Raw genomic sequence first — 21,358 nt, 5'->3', positions numbered from 1 at the left:
ATTGGTGGTATTAACTGACAGTGAAAAAAAATTTCTAATACAATGGAATTTCAATCACCCAGGCCAGTGGGCCGAGGAACGGCAGATGAAGTTTAATGCAGATAAATGTGAGGTGTTGCATTTTGGAAAGACAAACCAGCGCATGTCTTGTACAGTTAATGGTCAGACCCTGAGGAGTGTTGTTGAACAGAGAGAACTAGGAGTGCAGGTACATAGTTTCTTGAAAGTAGTGTCGAAGGTGAAGAAGGTATTTGGCACACATGCCATTATCGGTCAGAGCATTGAGTACAGGAGCTGAGGCATCTTCTTACAGGTGTACAAGACATTGGTAGGACCACATTTGGAGTGCTGCGTACAATTCTGGTCACCCTGCAAAAGAAACGACAGTATCAAATTGGAAAGGGTGCAAAAAAGAATTTGTAAGGATGTTTCTGAGACTGGAGGGTTTGCATTATAAGGAGAGGATGGATGGGCTGGGGCTTTTGCCCTTGGAGTGCAGGAGGCTAAGAGGTGAACTCATAGAGGTTTATCAAATCATGAGGGGCATAGGCAAGGTCTTTTTCCCCAGGTAGAGGAGTCTAAAACTAGAGGGCAGAGGTTTAAGGTGAGAGAGGAAAGATTTAAAAGGGACCAGGGGACAAACTTTTCACACAGAGGGTGGTGCATCTATGGAGCAAGCTGCCAGAGGAAATGGTAGAGGCGAGTACAATTACAACATTTAAAAGACATTTGGACAAGTACATGCAGAGGAAAGGGTCAAAGAGGCGTCAGACTTTTGAATGGAACTCTTTAATGTTAATGTTGATCTCTTTCTGCACCTTCTCAGCAACTGTAACACTGTACCTTGTGCTCTGTTCTGTTACCCTGAGGCACTTGTATAGTACGATCTGCCTGTAAATCATGTAAGACAACACTTTTCACTGTATCTCAGTATATGTGACAATAGTAAATCAAATCAAATCAAATATGGGCCAAATGCAGACAAAGGAGATTAGTTCAATTCACCAAACCTGGTCAGAATGGGCAAACTGGATCAAAGGACCTGTTTCCATGCTGTATTACTCCATATTGCACAAACAGCCATTGAAACAAGCACTTAAATATCATTGTTTCAGAGTGCACAAGTCAGGATAAGCAGCTAGTGTCTCTCTTGCATATATATCAACTATAAACAATGCTTAAAAGAAAGGAAATCATTGGTGGACTTCAATGTTTCAGAAATTCACGAGTGGCTCAATGCATTTTACCAATGCTGGTAATAATATGTATGTGTGTGTACACATCCTTGTATGCAGCATTGAATTCTTCTCTGTGCTACACTTAATACATGTCATAATTTCCACACCACACTTTGCTGTTCACGGTACACTTGTTAAAAATAGTTATATGAAGTTCCACTTATATTGCTGCATTGGATTCTTTATATTGATACTATGATTAAATTCACCTTATAAAACTGTAACTCATAAGCCGAGATTTTATTCTGCCTTATCATTAACTTCAGAAGATGGAGAACTTAGAATTTCACACTAACTTGCAATATGGATTAGTAAACAAGGAAAATTGTTAACATTGCGTCTGGAAATAAAGCCTAATAATCTATTCATTTTTTTGAATATTTTCTGTGCCTGTCCATATAACACTTTAAATGATCTACTGTGGAGCTTTGGCGACTGAAGACACAGCTACCAATGGAGGACCCAAGGATATTCAAGGCCAATTCAAGAGGAATGCAGCGTTGATGAAGGGATTATAGATTGGAAGATGTTACTAAGAAAGGGAGGGGCATGATCACAATGAATATGCATATAAACTGAGAACTTTAATATCAACATCCATCTGCAAGGCTTTTCGATAATCGCAAGTGCAACTTGAGACAAGGAAAGAAAAATATTTCACAATGATCAAGAAAATGAAAAAAGTTAAATGTTGCAAAGTTTGGGTGATATGTTGACATATATTGCTCACTCCAAAGCTTCTGCTAATAATGTCCCTTTAATTTCATTTGACTCCTCTAAAAAGCTGGTGGTAAGTTTTAGGTTGAGGTAACTAAGGCTAATGTAATAGGGACATCTTTTATGCTGAATTAACAGTTGGGATGAATTCAGATTTTGGATGTCCTTAGAGCGAACATCACGGGTAGGTGTCACAGGAAGGGAGGTAGATGATCGAGGTGATATTAGATTGATTCAGGCTGTGGGACAGGGAATGGTTGCCTCATGATGCCACTGTGAAAAGGGAAAGGACATGTATTTGGACGTCACACTGTGCTGCCAGAAGCAGAGGATGATACATTACATGCAGGGCCAGCAGAAGTGTGAGAAATTGGCTGGAAATGATAAGGGCCATGATGACCTTGGAGGGTGGTCTCCAGTTCAGCACATGGGAAGATGTTTCAATTTTACTGGTTTGAGAGGTGACTGAGAATAAGCACTGAAAGAAAAACTGGGAGTAAATGTCATCAGAAGAGTCATGGATCTTGGTCAGAAGAATCAGGACAAGTAGAGAAAAAAGGCAAGATATGAAGAATTATTGAGGTCAGTGATGGTCTGCAAAGCAAAGCTGTGATACCTGAGAGCAGGATTATGGAGAATGAGGTGTCAGAGCATTCACGTTACTTCACTGTATGGTAGAGGTTTGTTTGTGAAACAACAACAGTTGCAATGCCCTTGTCAGCAGGTTTAGTAACAGTGAGTATTGGCCATTGGAGGAGGTACTGTTGCAAATTCAGATGTACTCTTTCTGTCTGCATAAATTTATCAGTGGGCTGATCAGTTAAAAAGGTGTTTAACAAGAGGTTCAGAAGTGTCTTAAAGGAGTGAAGAAGTATGGAGAGATGAGCGAACAGAAGATTATTGATTGAGGCATGATCACCACATTGACCATGTTATTTACGCTGGGACATATGGGGGTCAGGCTCAGCTGGGATAGGAGCCAAGCTGGAACCAATGAGAACATTCAATTTCACATTTCACCCAAGCAATAATAGGGTTTGTGCTCCCGTGGTCATCCATGTGACACAAACTGCACAACTTGGATTTTTCTTCTTTTCATGAGAGCGGGGGGAGAGGAAGTTTAGGCAGCAAGGACAGGGGAAAGTGTTGGATGAGTTTGCATGCACGTGTCATTGTTTTCTTTCGTTGCTGTGGTCTATGAACTGTTAGGCTCTCTCGGTATGACAGGGCACTGTTAGTTCTTTTCAGGGCATGAGGAGAGAGTTCCTCAGGGGCGGTATATGGAATGATATGCAGGCTGTGGCATGTATGGTTCAAATACTTATTGGGCCAAGGAGTAATATCATTATCATTCAAGGATGAAGCTGATATTTTCATCCTCTGTGCAGCATGGAATTGACTGAGAGGCCCATAATAACTGGGAAGTGCTTTTTGAATGCATTTAACTCATTTATGCCCATATCTATAATTGGCATCTTGACCCAACTGATGCATGATGCCGTTATTTCAGCGCACACAGCCACAATATCATTCAACGTCTCATTCCTCACAAGGGCGTGTAACACAACCCTGCCCCTGCTACAATTGTCCTGTGCCCTCACCTGGCATAGCCACACTTGTTAGTTTTTGCATATCCCACCAGTGAATATCAGTCATGGAAAGATCTTCAGATTTCTTTGTCAGTTGATGAACCGAATAACATTAATGTTTTATACATCCAGGCCTATAAAGAACATCAGCCAGTTCTGTCGATTTATCTGCTGCTTAGAACCCTATTTTCATATTGCTGATGTCACACAAACATACAAAGTAGGAACAGAAGTAGGTCATTTAGCCTTTCAACCCTGCTTCATTATTGAATAAGAACTTGGATGACCTGTTTGTGTTACAAATTCCATATTCTCATCTGTCTGAATAACCTTTCATTCCCTCACCCCTTAAACAAGGGCATATCTATCTTTGACTGAAAAGTATTCAATGGCTCCATCTCCACTGACTTTGGGGAAGAATGTTCCAATGTTGCATGAAACACACTGAGAAAAATAAAACACTCATTCTGGGCAAAAAAGAGGGACGACTAATTTTAAAATATTGTTGCCTTGTTTTAGCCTCACCCACAAGACTAAACATTGTTTCCACCTTGTCAGGACCATTCAGGACCTTATACACTTAAATCAAATCATGCCACAATCTTTTAAATTCTAATATAAACAAGTACAGCCTTTACAATTTTTCCTCAAAAGATAACCCATTCATTCCAAGTATCAAGCTATTAAACCTCCTCTGAACTGCCTCCAAAGCTTCTACATCCTGCACACAGCATTCAAGGTGTGGTCTCACCCATGCACTATTTAACCGCAGCATAAGATTCTAACTTTTATGTTCAATTCCACTTGTAATGAAAAATAGTATCCCATGAGTCTTCTTCATCAATTGCTGTACTTGCATATTAATGTTTTGTATTTCATGCACAGAATGACCAGATCCCTCTGAGCCTTGGAATTCTGCAGTCATTCCCTGTTTAAATGATGCTTTCATTCTTTTTGACAAAGTGAACAATTTCATATTTCCCACGTTATTATACTTTCCTACTTATCATGTAGTTATCTGTAAATTAAGCAGCCATACCTTGCTCCCTATATATTGAACATAGAATAGCACATCTCAGGAACAGACCCTTATGTCTACCATGTCTGCGTTGACCATGATGCCATTCCAAACCAATCCTATCTGCCTGCACATGGCCCCCTTCCCTCTATTCCCTGCCTGTTCATGTGTCTATGTAGATGCCTCTTAAATGTTGCTATTGTATCTGTTTTTACTACCACCTTCCCTGGTAACACGTTCCTTCCATCTATCACCCTCTGTGTAAAAAACTTACCTCGTGTATCTCCTTTTAAATTTTCCCCCTCTCACCTTAAACCTATGCTCGCTGGTATTTGACATTCCACCTTGGGAAAAAGACTCCAATTGTCCACCCTATCCGTGCCTCTCAATTTTATACACTTTTATCAGGTCACTCCCTTAGTCTCTGATGTTCTAGAATGGGAAGAGAAGGCGTTGCAGGAGATTGTCTGACTATGACTAGATAGGGAAGGTCATAGCAGACAGAGCGCAGTTGCGGAGTGGTGTTTTTCTGACTGGAAGTCTGTGACCAGTGGTATTCTCCAAGTCTGTGATCCCTGATGTTTGCAATATATATAAATGATTTGAAATGAAACTGTAGATGGTCCGATCAGTAATTTTGAAGATGACATAAAAATTGTTGAAGTTGTGTGAAGTGAGGAAAGTTGTCAAGAGATAAAGCAGGATGTAGATAAGTTGGGAACTTGGGTGCAGAAATGGCAGATAGAGTTTTATTCGGACAAGTGTGAGGTAAAATTTTGGGAGAACAAATGCAAGAGGAAAATATACAGTAAATTGCAGGACCCTTAGGAGCATTGATATATAGAGTGAAGTTGGGGTGCAAGCCTATAGCTCCCTCAAGAAGGCAACATGAGTCGATAAGGAGGCGTATAGTATGCTTGCCTTCATTCGTTGGAGCATTGAGTATATACATCGGGGTCAAGTCATGTTGCAGCTACAAAAAACTTTAGTTAGACTGCATTTGAATGATAGTGTGCAATTCTGATCCACATGCTATTGGAAAGATGTGGAGATTTTGGACAGGGTGCGTAAAATGTTTACCAGACTGTCCTCATTTAAGTCACTTATAGAAATGGTGAAAAGTTGAGGACTCAGACCGAGCGTTGCAGAACCCTAATCACCACATCCTGCTAAGTGTCAGTTTTGTCGAGTTTCGTGGAGGGTTTCTGTCAGCAAGTTTTCTTGCTGCATCTCACCAAACATACCGCATTATGTATCTACCCTCCCTCTTTGTCACTCCTATCTGATTCTAGCCTCATTCTGCCACTCCGCTACCAAGATATCCCAGAATAGACTAACATTCCTGGCCCCCAAGCCATCTTTAAAAAGTTGCTGTGGGCCTAGACAAGGCCTGTTAGTCTGTGTCTTGCATGGTTCCTGACTTTTGTCCCGGAATTGCAGTGAAGAGAAAATTAGTGCCACAGAAAATTGAACCAACAGAGGAGGAAAAGGCACCAGCCAGTTGCAAAGTTGCTGTTCAGTGCAGCTTCAGCTGTAAGAAGAATACTTGGCATTGTAGGTAGAAGGTCAATGACCCATTCTCCACTTCGCCAGTGTAAATGCCACCATCTTCTCCCTGTTACCTCAAACTTATTCTCTCTCTGTGACTGTACCCACATCCCAGCAAGACTCCTGCTCTACCATTCCCACTGTTTCCTGTTACATCTTCCCTCACTTGCTTTCACCCATGCTAAACCCTGACATGACAGAATGCCCTCTGTGCTGCCAACAAACTTGCTCAGGACATCTCCCACCTGTTCCAAAAGTACAAGCTGCGCTACCTATTTTCATTTCTGTTAGTACCAACCTCTCTCTCATTCCAGGAGGAAAACAGTTTATAATGGAGCAGAAACAGTCAAGGTGGGTGGTGGGCTGAGAGACATTCAGCTCCCCACCCCTTATAAGGAGAGCATCCTGTCACTGACTGACCAGGATCCTGGATTATATCTTGACATCCTGAGCCAAACTGTCTGACTAACAGCTGTCTCCTTTGGCTTAACTGAAGATTGCTCTCAACCATGAGAAGCTTCCTGTATTTGTGTCTTTGCTAAACGGCAAGGCAATACAGTTAACTTGGTAACTGAGGGGCAATATGCATAAGGGCAAGCCACGGGAAGACATGGTTGTCAGTATCCAGGAAGGCTCAGAGAGAGTGAGTACTATGACATTGAGTGAAAAGCCAAGGCTGCAGCCTGGGTCTAGCCCATGTGCTAGGTGTGTGTCCCTAAGTGCACAGTGTCCTTGCTGCGGCATTTTAATGATAGCTGCTGGTGCATCCTGAGATGCATCATTGAAATGCAGATGTAAGTGGATTGGAGAAGTGCTGGCACATGTTAAATGCCAGTGTCTATAGATGTAGCATGTGTGAGGTTGGTACCATGGACCATGCCCTGAGTTATTGGTGCCTGGCATCCATACGGCAGTCCTTTGCAGCAATTTGACTTCCATGTCAAGGATTATTCCAGGTGTAGTTTGCTCATAGCTGATGGGAGTGTGGAAAGCTGCATACAAAGTGGCCAGATTTGCAGTTAATAAGTTTGTTAATAATAAATAATCCTCTTTAATAGGCAACTCTGCTGCTGAGTGAGAATTTGATCTCGGTGTTTGAAACGAAGTTTAAAAAAATGCAACAAATTGGTTCCATTGTTGAGAAAGGCTTTGCAGGTTTTCTTGCACAATCCTACCATAGGCCATCATGTTCAAACTTCTATAAAATTCAGCTCATTCTCTGTTTTCTGCTGGCTGGGTAATCTTCTATCTATGCAACTGAGTAACCCCTACGCCATGAGCTTCAAATTGACACAATAACCTTTGATGTAGCATGTCGTTCAATGCCTCCTGGAAATTACTTTGGGTTAAAGTCTGTTTGAATATCTGCTGAATATAATCCTTCAGCTCCAGGTCACAGGCCATGGAAGGGGTCATTATGGCTGACTGTCTGCCCCTTTTCCCTGGCTACATTCGTGCTCGGGTGTCCCTGGAGAAGGAGCATGCGGTGTCCAATGCTTTCAGTACCTTTCGGGAGAGGTGGGCACCGGAGGGTGTGGAGTGCCTTATCTCCCCTCCGATTCCATTTTGATTTGATCCCTACCTTCCCCCTCTCTTTTTCTTTCACATAGGCTTCTTCCCCTAGCGGCTCTGCTTGATACTGATTCTTTGGTCACATGGGTGTTTTTCCTGGTGGTGGTGTGTTAATAAAGTTATTTGCACACCTAGTGTTTTTTTGACTGTGTCTCACACCCACATACACACAACATGGATGCTGGGGAAGACAAGCACTACTCCTGTAAAAGTAAAAATATATAACACTTCAGCTGCTTGTTCCTCACCTGGAACTTGACCAACTTTTCTACCTTCTGCATTTCATCCTGCTTCAGCTGCCATTCCTAATCTAGAACCACAAACAATGAACAATACAATGCAGGAATGGACCATTTGGCCCACCGAACTGCACTAACGCATGATCCCTTTCTAAACTACAAACCTTTTGCCTCGACGTGGTCCATGTCCCTCTATTCCCTGCCTATTCATATATCTGTCAAGATGCCTCTTAAATGTTGATAGCACAGCGTGGAGCTGGAGGAACACAGCAGGCCAGGCAGCATCAGAGGAGCAGGAAAGTTGATGTTTTGGGTCAGGACCCTCCTTCTTCTTGCCCTCCAGCTCCACACTATGTTATCTCTGACTCCAGCATCGGCAGTTCTTACTATCTCTTAAATGTTGATATTGTATCTGCTTCTACCACCTGCCCTGGTAGCGCTTTCCAGGCATTTACCACCCTCCGTGTAAAATAATTTGTCTCTCACATCTCCTTTGAACTTGCCCCCTTTTACCTTAAACCTATGTCCCCTAGTAATTGACATTTCAGCTCTAGGATAAAGACTCTGACTATCCATTCTATCAATACCTCACATAATTTTGTAAACTTCTATCAGGTTGCCTGTCATCCTTCGACGTTGAAGTGAAAGCAAACGAAGTTTGTCCAATCTCTCCTCGTAGCTAATACCCTCCAAACCAGGCAACATCCTGGTAAACTGTTCCTGTACCCTCTCCAAAGCCTCCACATCCTTCTGGTAGTGTGGCGACCAGAACTGTTCACAATATTTCAAATGTGGCCTAACTAAAGTTCTATACAGCTGCAGCATGACTAGCCCATTCTTATCCTCTCCCTGCCACCTCACACTCAGTCTCTCTTTGCTACAGCACCCACCTCCCACCAAGGCTCATGCTCTACCATTTTCACTGTTGCCTGCAACATCTTTGCTCACCCACTCTCGCCACCTCAACACCACTGAGCACCAACTCTCTACACAGCCTACTCACTCACTCGGGACACCAACTCACCGACCACTATCTGCTGTGCCACTCAATGTCACCTCACCAGCCAAGAGAAAAAGGCTCAGTATGGAGCAAACAAGGATAGGGGAGGCCAAAGTTTGGCTCCTCACCCCTCTGAGGGGATGATCTTTGTCCTCACTGGCAAAGAGAGGGACGGGTTCCTGGAAACACAAAGATGTACGTGTTGCAGTAACCAAATAAGAATCATTGTCTATTGTAGTGTAATTCTCACATTTAACTCCACCGACAATGAACTATTCACCTGACACAATCTTTAACCCTCAGTTGTGATGCTGTCTCTTTTTCATGTTTTGTAAGTACCAGCGGCAGGTCCACATTAGCCGGTCACGAAGACATCCCCTTGACCGCCTCTCAGGAAGACAGCACTGACCCAAACCCTCACCTGAAAAGACCCCTCAGAGACCATGTCCCACCCACCCACCAGCAGCTCTGATTCTGACAACTCAGCAGGTATTTCATCTAGAGTCAAGTTAGGAGCATTTTACTGCCATGTCTCTGCAGATGATTGAGAAACTACCATGCCAGTTCACTGGCAATTGGCACTCTGCTGGGGACCAGGCAGCAGGTAAGAGGCTTTGTGGTCTCTCTGTCCTCTTGAAGCAATCAAAATTTCATACGAATGTACAAGTGCACTCAGGATCAACAGGCAGGATTATGATGCCAATGGCTACAAAGCTGCAGTAATGCCACTGGGATCCTGCTACCTCAAGCTTGCGATCATCTGGCTGCTTCCATGGACAGGTTGGTAGCTGCCATGGACAGCCAGGTCCCGCAAACTCAGAGTCTGATGGACACAGGAATGTGCCTGCATTCCATCGCGTGTAGACATTGGTGTCCAGCATCAATAAGGTGACGAGCCACGAAGGGACCTTAACCTTACTCCAGGCGTCCCTTCCTCACAAGGAGACAGAAGAGTGATTGCCAGAGAGAAACCACCAGCAGATCTCCCGGGAGTCTCCTCTTGGACTGCTCCAGAGGTGGATGAGATTTCTATCTCCGCACTTCCTGCTGTCCTCAGCCCCTGGGAATTCAAACTGAAGGGGGTGCACCTGCTTCTGGGCAGATGACACTCAGCATGTCTGGGCTATCTCGACACAAATGCCCTGAGGTTACCCGATCAAAGCACCAAGGCTCCACTGTACATCAGGGAATGAGCTAAGACCCAGTGCGAGGGAGAGAAAGAAGTCCTTTTGAGGGCATATTGGTGGCATGGTAACAATTCACTGTAAATAAGTTCTCAAATTTGTAACTATATATGTTCAGTTCTGACTGTCATCTGTTTGTGCACGTCTCTGTGTAGCTGTAAATGCAAAGTTGAAGGTACTGAAGCTAGAATTTTTATCCCTAGACGATGGTCCAAAGACATCTTGACATGAAGTGAACTATTGTTGCACCATGAGCGGGTAATCGGTGCCTGAAAGGTGCCTGCAACGTTGATAACTCAGCTCCGTGTACATGGACGTTGTTATTACCCCACTGTCCCCAGTGGAGTTCAGCCATTACCCCGCTTGAAATGGTCAGGAGAGCTCAGGTAATGGAGTTGAACTGTATCAATGTGTGTGCCTACTGATTATGTAGTTTGAAGGGCACCTTGTAGTGATAAAGGTCTGGTCACAGCCGTACTTGTTCCAATTGCTCACTTTTATTTCACAGGTTGTGGAAGGCAACAGCAGCTGCTCCTCAGACCCTGAGTTCCGGGCTCTGCCTTGCCAAACATTATCAGCAGCCTGGCAATGCATAGGAATCGCACCATCTCAACTCCCCATCGAAACTGCTAGCCAAGTCTAAACCTGTCCACATTTACCCACAGCCTGAGGCATTTGAGGTGAAGATACCACATCATGTAGCTCAGTGTCACTGCTGGTTGCCTGGGTGCCACTCACAGTCAATGAACACCCCTTCTCACATGACCCCCTGATGGCCTGTGGTCTATCATCTCACCAATTTATAGATTGCGTTGTGCCCACCCACTATCATAATCCTCTATGTATCCCAGCATTTTGCCTCCGCTTCCTACCAGTAATTCCGTGCGCCCTCCTGCAGGATAAAAGCCTCCTCCCTCGATATTTTGTGGATGGATCACCTTGAGCAACTTAGTTGCATAGCCCGGATTGTGTGAACGAATCCCTGAGTGATATCTGTACAATTCCCCAGCTGGGTCCCCATTACCCATACATATTATTAACTGTAGAAAGGATGTGAATACATTGGAGAGAGTGCAGAAGCTGTTGATGATGATGAGCAACTTCAGTTATGAGGATTGATTGAAGAAATTGGGACTGATTTCTTTGGAGAGAAGAAGGCTGAGAGGAGATTTGATAGAGGTTTTCAAACTCATGAACAGGCTGTAGAGAGTAGATAGGAAGAAACTGCTCCCACTCATAAAAGGAACATGAACAAGAGGTCATCGATTTCGAATGATGTACGAAAGAAACAAGGTTTATGTGAGGAAAATCTTACCACTCAGTGAGTAGTTAGGGTATAGAATAAAGACAGGTACAATTAAGGCATTTAAGAGGGCTTTGGATGATTATTTAGATACAAAACGTGTGCAAGGGTATGAGGGAAAACAGCAGGAGATTAGCACAAGATAATGATGTTCATTTAATGAGCTAGTGCAGGCACGAAGAGGCCAAATGGCCTCCTTTTGCACTGTAACACTCTGTAATTCTTTGACTCTGGGATTGGCTGAATTTGATCCATGACCGTGACCCTTTTCCTGGAGTGTTCAGGAATATGTACATACTCTCTGACTGTGAATGCTCTAACTCAAAGTCTGACTGTGCCCAAACCCCTGGACTGACACTGGAGGTCACTCTGGACTTACTTGCTGGGTTCCCTGGATTGACAGGTGCTTCCATGGACATCGGTAAGGACAGCTCCACTGAGATTTTGAGGTATGGCCATGGCCATGTACTTGCTGTTGGCACATGGCGCAGGTATGAGGTTGACATAGCAATGTGCCATATAACAAGGTGTCCAGCCCCTTGACTGGTGACCATGCTACCATGAAAAGTTCGCTAAGTTCATGTAAGGACAGAAAAGGCAATGTCAGAGCAAAAGGACAATGCATGGCAGGGATGCTGTGAGCATCTTATGTCGCTGTGAAGTGAGTGAGTGCTAAAGAAACAAGTGAGTAGCCCTGATTCTGTAAGCTGGGTGCCTCTTCCTGCAGGTAAAGTATCCTTGATAATTGCTGGCATGCTCCAAAGAGCAACATTGAAGTGCAGCAGCATTCTACATGTACACTGGCAATGTGTGACAATGGTATGTCTGTAGATGTGGAGTGCGTGCTGCTGCCGGGTGTTTAAGCTGGCAATCCAGTAGAACAAGTGAGAACTGGATTCTCCAGGTACCTGCACAGACTTCTGTGTTGGAGAATTCTCAACATCTAGTTTCCTGATGGTGGGTGGCATTATAGGAGGCTGCCTATTGATGCAGAAAGGTATGTAGTTAATGAAAGTGGCAACAAGCAATAATTTCCCTGAATAGGAAGCTCATTGCTGCCTAGTGAGAATCTTGTCTCCACCCCAGAAATCCACTGGAAAATGTAGACAGCTGCTCCTGACATGGAGAAAGGCTTTGCTGGATTCCTCACCTTTCTTCCAGATTTCTCACCATAGCCCATGGTCATTCAGGAACTGATACAAGGCCCATCAGCTACTCTGGAATCAGACTTGGCCAGTATTACCACGGGCTGGGATCACAACAGTGCATTGCAAAGAAGCTTTGAGACATTTGAATTCTGTATTTACCAGAAAAGGCTTGTTGCTGCCCTATAGAGAGGGCATAGCTGCCCTATGGTCTCCCTGAGCTGCTCCTTCTGCAATTTGCTGCACTGAGTCCATTCTGAAAGATCTTCCTTTGGTAGATCACTCAGAAAAATTGAAGGGTAGCATGTGTGTACTGTTTTGGCTCAACAAGGTCAGAATTAGTGCTACCAATCCTGAGCAACGCTCTGGACTGGCATGACTTCAAAACCAGTCTACTCCCATTTTACGGTCACTTTTCCCTGTCTTCCCCTACCCTCCCAACCGCACCACGCCCCTCCCCACCCCACAACGTCCAGAATCATTTGTGTGTGTCTCAATATAATTTAGCCTTTGTTTCTCTGTCACAGAACCTGCTCAAATTAGCTGCCCAGAGCAAAAGCTGAAAATGATTTCAGAGGAATGGCTGAAACCATTGCCAAACAGATAGCTGGCAACAGCTGGCTTTTCCTGCTGATCCCAAAAAGGGAATTAAGAGAACGCAGCCCAGTATGTTCATCGCTTGTGAAACAGCAGAATGATGTGTGTATATATCTTTAATTGCAGCACTTCCGCTGCCACATACAATAGTTCATGTAATTTTACTGAATGATTTTCGGTTCCTGTTTCACTCACCGATCCTAATTGTTTTCAATTTATTTCTTCAGTTTTTTTAAAATTTCTATTCGTTACAAACAGCATCATTTCCTACCTGAGAAAACAGTGAGATATTTAACCTTCTCACGCAGAACCCCTATCTTCACCAGTGCTTTTTCTGCCCCTGTCTGTAGAGAAGCGATTAGGGAAATAATTGCCAAGAGTTTTAGCGTAGGAACAGATACTTTGGCTATTGCAACCGTTTCCAGCTGAGTGAAAGCTCGTTAGCAAAACAGCAGTGGGGCTAGGCCGAGATTAGAAATGTAAAAGGAGTGGGTACTGTACTAATAAAGCAAGCGAGCACGCACAAGAAATAACTGTGTCATAAGAATTCATTCCCCTTAATTATTGCAGTATCTACAATGATTTCTGCAGTGGATAGCAGGTAATCACCAATTCCCTGTACACTGAAAGCATGCACAGACGTCAAAGTTGACGGGAGAATAAAACTGATATTTAAGACCCAGTCCCGGTACACAGCATGTTACGTGTGAATACACGCGTTATCGCTTTAACGCAGCAACGAATGTAACCTATTTGTCATCACGATGAAAGGATTAATGTAAAGTGTGTAGTTTCGAAAAAAAAGTCTTTGGAGCCGCCAAAGCAGTTGTGACTCATCGGTGCATCTGTAAATGATTCCGCAACGTGCAAACCCTCCTGTAATTTCCGCTCCCGCTTCAAAACGGCAACTTGTGAAACTGACAGCGATCCGGAATCTGTCAGAAACTTACAACATTCTTTTCGACCTGGTGGTTCCTGACGTAGGAATATCAGACCTCACCCCCAATTTACAACAGGCCATGTTAAGCCAAGCTATTGCTGCATGTCTATGGAAGAGAGGGAAAGCCAGTGTCTATATGCACAGTGATTTTGCTTAAGTGCTACCAGGCATTGACTCAACCCTACAGACATCCATAGGTTGGGTGAGCTCAGACACACGGTGTTGGGAAGTTTCCCCTCCGCATTCCTTATTGGCTGATTCAGCAGTGAAGTCATGGGAGGCTGCTTCACACTAAGATGAGACATGAATTGGCAAAGTATCTGCAGTCAGAAGATCCTGCGTGGTAATTTTAAGAGGCATGTCATCAAGTTAACAGGAAAACTAATGGAATGTTATGTTTTATTGTCGGGGGAGGGGAGGGAACTGAATGTGTGGGAAGGGATGTTATGCCTGAGTTATACTGTGCATTGGTGAGATCACATCTGGAATTGTGTGTACAGTACTGGTCACTGTACTTAACGAAGAACGTTAATACTTAGAAAGCAGTTCAGAGGAGGTTTACTAGACTATGAGCAGATTGCCTTTTGATGAAAGGATAGACAGACTGGGGCTGTATCCTCTGGAGTTCAGATGAGTCAGAAGTGATTCAACTGAAAAACATAAGATCCTGAGGCACCTTGACTGGTGGATGTTGAAAGGATGTTTCCTCTTGTGGGAGAATCTAAAAGTAGGGTGCTGTAACTTAAAAGTAAGGAAATACCCATTAAAAAGGAAACTTTTTTTTCTCTCTGAGGCATGTGTGTCTTTGGAATTCCCTTCAAAAGATACCGGATGCAGAATCTTTAAATATTTTTTAGGGCAGAGATAGATTGTAGCTTACCAAAGGGGATGAAAGATTATTAGGGATGTGCAGGAATGTTGAGTTCATAATCTTATTGAATGAAGGAGTAGGCTCAAAAGGCTGAGTGGCCTACTCTTGTTCCTTGTTCACTTTGTAAATAATAAATATTTAATAAATATTTTGTTGCCTGTGTGTCTACCTAAATACTAAATCAATTACATTGTTAAAAAGATTTCTTCACTAATGTTAAGAGCAGTGGCCTGTTCTATTTGATAAGTGCCTGGAATGAGACTTGCTCGTATAAACTTTGTAGTAGAAGAATACATTAAGGAACCTGAAGCAGATGAGTAGATTATCAAACAGTCCTCTAACAGTAGGAGCTATCAGCAGAAAATACTGGAACAACGCTGATAGACAGAATTCCTCAGGTTCTGGAGCAGCTATGCATTCAGTTTGTAAAATAATACATTCTATGAGCACAGTAATCCAGACAAGCACACTGGTCTTTCTAGCTTGCCTTACAGTCCTCACGTGACGTGATTCCATGGGGAACTGAGTTATGAGGAAAGTCTCTAGGCTGATGCAGCTTAATATTAAAGAACTGACGTTGGTGTTCACCACCAGGAGATTGTGAATAAGGCCACGGATGAAGCTGTCAGATGCAAATTTGATGTCAACCATTTGGTGGCAAACTTCGAGCAAGATGGCAGGCACTAGCATTGCATCTGCCGCTGCCAAATGGGAAATGAAGACTGCTGTGCTCTTCTTAGACACAGTCTGAGACAAGAGCAAGACTAAGACATGAAGTGTTCCAAAGGCTCCTGCGGCCAATACCACAATATTTGTAGAAGGCAGGATCATGTACTGTATGTATTTCACAACCAGGTATCTCTTCAGGACGCGCAGGTAGTCTGTGTGGTGAGGGCCCTTTGACTGTCCAGGGGTCCTGTGGGCAAGAAAGTATGTTAACTTCTTCACAAAATGACTTTTTGATTTAAGAATACCATTTTTTAAAGTCCTAAACTTGAGAGTGCTTTTTGTTTTCTTGAGGCAACTCCTTTTCCCTATTTGTCATTTCGATGTCACGCATGTTTGCAACAGCTTTACAGGGTTAATTCTAAAAAAGATTTCTCAAAGTTGTCTCAACGACAAGGAAATTTGCATAATGTGATCAACTAGATGAAATCACATGTACTTTAACAAAGAAATTAGTCCAGCAGGTCCTGTTACATTGCCCTTGAAGGCATCAGCTCCAATATCATGAAATTATTTAATCTCCTCTGCCCTAGCCAGCCTGTCTTATATTTGCTTCAGCCATATCACTGTCATGTGAATCAGAGGTTATGGGTTCATGTCTTACTACAGTAAACAAAGTGTAGGTTGACACCCTGTGCAAGGTCAGTGCTGACCTTACAGTGAGACATGATCACAAGGTCCTATATGTTCTCTTGGGAAGAGATAAAAGAACACACTATTATTTTGCAGAAGAGTTGGGTGTCCTGGCTAATATATTTGCCTCAATCCCTTGTGATTAAAATGAATCTTCTGGCTGTTATCACATTGCAGATATGGGAGATTACTGCCTGCAAACTGAGTGGATCTTTTTCTACACAGTTGAGAAGGGATGTGTGGTTGATACATGCACAGTTCTTTTCTGAACATGTTGGAAAGTAAAGACCAGATGGAATGATGGACAGTAACATTTTACATCACCTAATGTTTACAAAAAGGCTTTTTGCTCTGATGTTCCTGTTACTAATGGATCTGATTTCTGTAAAGTTGGCAAAAGCATAGTTTCATTAAGATAGGTATCTTGTGAATATCCCTTTTTGAGCTTCTAACAATGTTTTGTGGTACAAGTAGGAGGCCAATTCAGCCAAAGCTATCTAGATTATTATGAAAGTCAATTACACTCCCACAGTTGGAAATGTTCCTTTTCTTTTCAAACATTCCTCTGTTTTTCCCTTAGCTCTGCAGGAGATGTAGTACAATTACCATACATGTCTGCCCTCATTGGAGTTTGATCAGAAATAACTTTATTTTTCACATTTGAAATCCAATTCAAAACTGTTTGTGGGATTTCCATCAAGCTTGTAAAGCAGTAATCAGATACAGGTCAGTTACTTGGAACTGTAATGGGCGAAGTGACATATTCTATTTGCTGTTGTTAATTAAAGTTAAGAAAGAAAATAGTTGAATAAGTGCCTGAATAATTCAATAATTTGAAAGACTTTAAAGATAGTACCTTAGTCATGCAATTAAAAAATCACAAGCCAGATGATCACGATGACATTAGCCAAAAAACTTTGTTTCTCAACTGAAATAAGCACATTTGCATTCGTGTAAGATTGACGCTCTCTCCCCCTCCAATATTGGAGAAATCTCCATTCACTTGTTTAAATGATTTTTGCTCTTAAATCAGCTGAAAGCAGTTGCTTCCATGAGAATATACATTTGTCTAGTAATATAATGGATAAAATGTCTAGTTTTCTTGTGTGTAACACCTAAGTGGATAATCCAAGTGTATGCATGATCAATTACCATGGCAAATGCAGTATCTCACCATGAGGGCGATGCTAACAATTCCAGTTTGTTCACTCTAACCCCACACCTAATCAACTCAGTAGTATTCACTTTCAGAATGTGGGTGACTGTAAATTGGGATAAGATAGGATTTACAACAGGCTGTGGGAAGCTTGGTTACTTGTGCATGTCTGTCAGAGAGAGGGAAGTTATAGCACTGACATATGGGGATGGAGTACGCATGCTTTCTACCACTCTTGGAATGCTACCCTGAAAAGTTTGCAAGCAGCCTCTCCTTTCCATGATGTGAGGCACTAAGTGCTTGATCCAAGGACTCAGCATCAGGCAGTAGGGTGGTGACTGAGAACCATGCCTCTGTCCTTGCTTCCACACCCACCTGCTGACCCTCTGTCATCATTCCTCTCCTGTGATTCCCCAATTTCCTCCACTTACATGTGATCTAGTCTCCTATGAATGATCCTAGATTTCTAGTGGGTGCATTGGTCACCAACCATTAATGTCAGTGCCATGAAAAGTAGCCAGCCAATAATTGGCCAACAGTTCAGTGGCTGAGACTCCCAGCACTGGGGGCCTCAGTGCCTTCCTTTTGGGGAAGACATTTAATTCTGCTGGTCCTCTGCCGTGGAACTGATGGAGTTTCCTGTTCGTCCTGTGAATTCTAGCTGAGACATCCATCATCCTGACAGATTCCTGAGCTCTCTCTGTCTCGCTCACACACACACACACACACACACACACAGACACATTCGTTGTCTCTTGTGTGCACAAACATTCTCCCTCACATGCGCACAAACTCCCACAGGCTCTCCCATGCACTCTATTACATATTTTTGTTCTCTCACATACTCCTTCAAATTGTTTAGCTCTTTCACACTCTCTCTCTTAAACACAATTATGGGCATTCTCTCAAGTGCACACTCACACCCGTACACACATTCACACTCATCTACAGACGCACACACTTGCACTTTTACTCAGAGATAAACCCCTCAATTTTTGGTGACTTCCAGGCTTTGCCAAAACAGAAATGTAGTTGCTGCAATTTGCTTTCTCTATCAATGAGATTAGTTCATGAGCTGACAGGAAATTCCAGTACATTCAAGACCAGTCTTCATTTTAAGAACTTCAGTGAAATTATGGTGCTATTAGCCACTTTGGATTTTGGGCAGTGATTGATTTGAGTTTTCTCTGAAATGTAACACACTAATATCTCATTTTAAAATAAAAACCTGTTGCTGAATAAATGTGGGGTTTAAAAAGAGTCAGTACAAATTGAGAAAATAGAGCTAAGACAATGCTACTAAGAGGAGAAAATGTTAAACACTTACACTTTCTGTTGTTGGGAGCTTGTTTCACAAAGCTTGTTCAGGTGATCCATTCCTTCATATCAGAGATTTTCAGCATCTGTGAAAGATTTTCTGATATTCACTTTTATATATTTGTCATCTGGTTTAAGTGAGTACTGATGTCATCAGCTTATGCTATGGTTACCAACCCTTCCTCTTGCAAAACAATTGAATATTGGCTGACTTACTACATTCTTCACCAATCCAGCCCTCGGAGTATTTTTATACCAGCAAAACAACTGGCAGGGCTCTTTCTTTTTTCTTAGTTGCCTGAAGTGAAGGAAGAAAAATATCAGCAATTTAGCTTCAGGTTATTGGCTCAGGCCATAGCTAAATCTAGAGAAACGCTTTATTTCATTTTGAAAAGAGAAGCGTCAGGACAAGATTTGGTCTGGAAGAGTATCTGATGGGTTATTGATCCTGGCCTGAGACATTTAGGTTTTGGATGATTTTTGTTTGGGAAGTTACTGAAAATTTGACTTGATAACAGCTTACACTCAAACTGACATTATCTGACGAGAACAAATGACTTTGTGTATACAATCAGATCGAAGAGCGACAAAAATAATTTGTGCAAGGACTGCGAAAGATGTATAAATGGGCGTGAAAACAACATAGAACATAGAACAGTACAGGCCCTTCAGCCCACAATGTTTTGCCTACCTATTATCCTACTAAGGTCAAACTACCCTGCATACATTACATTTTACTATCCTCCATGTGCCTATGCAAGAGTCGCTTAAAAGTCTCTAAAGTATCTGACTCCACTACCACTGCCGGCAGCGCATTCCACAAGCCCACCACTCTCTGTGTAAAGAATCTACCTCTGACATCTCCCCTATACCTTTGTCCAATCACCTTAAAATTATGACCCCTCGTAATAGTCATTTCTGCCCTGGGAAAAAAGTTTCTGGCTATCCGCTCTATTTATGCCTCTCATCATCTTATACACCGCTATCAAGTCACGTCTGATCCTTCTTCACTCCAATAAAAAAGCCCTAGCTCCCTCAACATTTCCTCATAAGACATGCCCTCCAGTCCAGGCAGCATCCTGGTAAAACTCCTCTGCACCCTCTCTAAAGCTTATACATCCTTCCTATAATAAGGCGACCAGAACTGAACACAATACTCCAAGTGTGGTCTAACCAGGGTTTTATAAAGCTGCAACATAACCTTGTGGCTCTTAAACTCAATTTCCCTGCCAATGAAAGTCAACATACCATATGCCTTCTTTATAACCCTATCAATTTGGGTAGCAACTTTGAGGGATCTATGGACGTGGACCCCAAGATCCCTCTGTTCCTCCACACTGCCAAGAATCCTGCTATTAACCCTGTATTCAGCATTCAAATTTGACCATCCAAAATGAATCACTTCACACTTTTCTGGGTTGAATTCCATCTGCCACTTCTTTGCCCATCTCTGCTTCCTGTCAATGTCCCATTGCAACCTACAACAGCCCTCTACGCTATACACAACTCCACCAATCTTTGTGTCATTGGCAAACTTACTAACTCACCCTTCCACTTCCTCATCCAAGTCATTTATAAAGATCACAAAGCACAGAGGTCCCAGAACAGATCCCTGCAGAACACCACTGGTCACCGAGCTCCAGGCTGAATACTTTCCATCTACTACCACCCTTTGTCTTCCATTGGACAGCCAGTTTTATATCCCAACAGCCAAATTTCCCTGAATCCTATGCCTTCTTACTTTTTGAATGAGCCTGCCATGGCAACCCTTATTAAATGCCTTGCCAAAATCCATATACACCACATCCACTGCTTAGCCTTCATCATGTGTTTTGTCACATCCTCAAAGAATTCACTAAGGCTTGTGAGGTATGGGCTGCCCCTCACAAAGCCATGCTGACTATTTCTAATCAAACTGTGCTTTCCAAATAATCATAAATACTGTCTATTGGAATCCCCTCCAATAATTTGCCCACCACAGAAGCAAGACTGACTGGTCTATAATTCCCAGGATCATCCCTGTTCCCTTTCTTGAACAAGGGAATGACGTTCGCCACCCTCCAATCATCTGGTACTACTCCAGTGGACAGTGAGGATGGAAAGATCATCGCCAAAGGGGCAGCAATCTCTTCCCTCACTTCCCGTAGTGACCTTGGGTATATCCCGTCTGGCCCAGGGGACTTATCTATCCTCATGTTTTTCAAAGTTTCTAGCACATCTTCCTTCCTAACATCAACCTGTTCAAGCATATCTGCCTGTTTCATGCTGTCCTCACAAACGTCAAGGTCCCTCTCACTGGTGAATACTGAAGCAAACTATTCATTAAGGACCTCCCTGACCTCCTCTGACTCCACGCACAAGTTCCCTCCACTATCCCTGATTGGCCCTACCCTCACTCTAGCCATCCTCTTGTTCCTCACATAAGCATAGAACACCTTGTGGTTTTCTTTGATCCTACCTGCCAAGGATTTTTCATGCCCCCTTCTAGCTCTCCTAAGTCCCTTCTTCAGATCCTTCCTGGCTACCTTGTAGACCTCCGGAGCCCTGTCTGATCCTTGCTTCCTC

At 43.0% G+C, this 21,358-nt stretch overlaps 1 protein-coding gene across 1 annotated transcript; it reads right to left on the bottom strand.

Moving 5' to 3' along the window:
• Nucleotides 1-13,346: 13,346 nt before the first annotated feature.
• Nucleotides 13,347-18,917, bottom strand: LOC109912324 (type-1 angiotensin II receptor-like). Its single transcript, XM_020511743.2, has 2 exons — nt 18,804-18,917; nt 13,347-15,877 (listed from the first exon to the last, which is right to left on the bottom strand). The coding sequence occupies exons 1-2, from the start codon at nt 18,851-18,853 to the stop codon at nt 15,178-15,180; spliced, it is 750 nt and encodes a 249-aa protein (XP_020367332.1). The 5' UTR covers nt 18,854-18,917; the 3' UTR covers nt 13,347-15,177.
• Between the last annotated feature and the right edge of the window lie 2,441 nt (nt 18,918-21,358).

Source organism: Rhincodon typus, chromosome 14, assembly GCF_021869965.1.
Source record: "Rhincodon typus isolate 14 chromosome 14, sRhiTyp1.1, whole genome shotgun sequence".
NCBI lineage: Eukaryota > Metazoa > Chordata > Chondrichthyes > Orectolobiformes > Rhincodontidae > Rhincodon > Rhincodon typus.
Note: the sequence above shows the minus strand (reverse complement) of the source record. Positions and strands in the feature narration are given on the sequence as shown.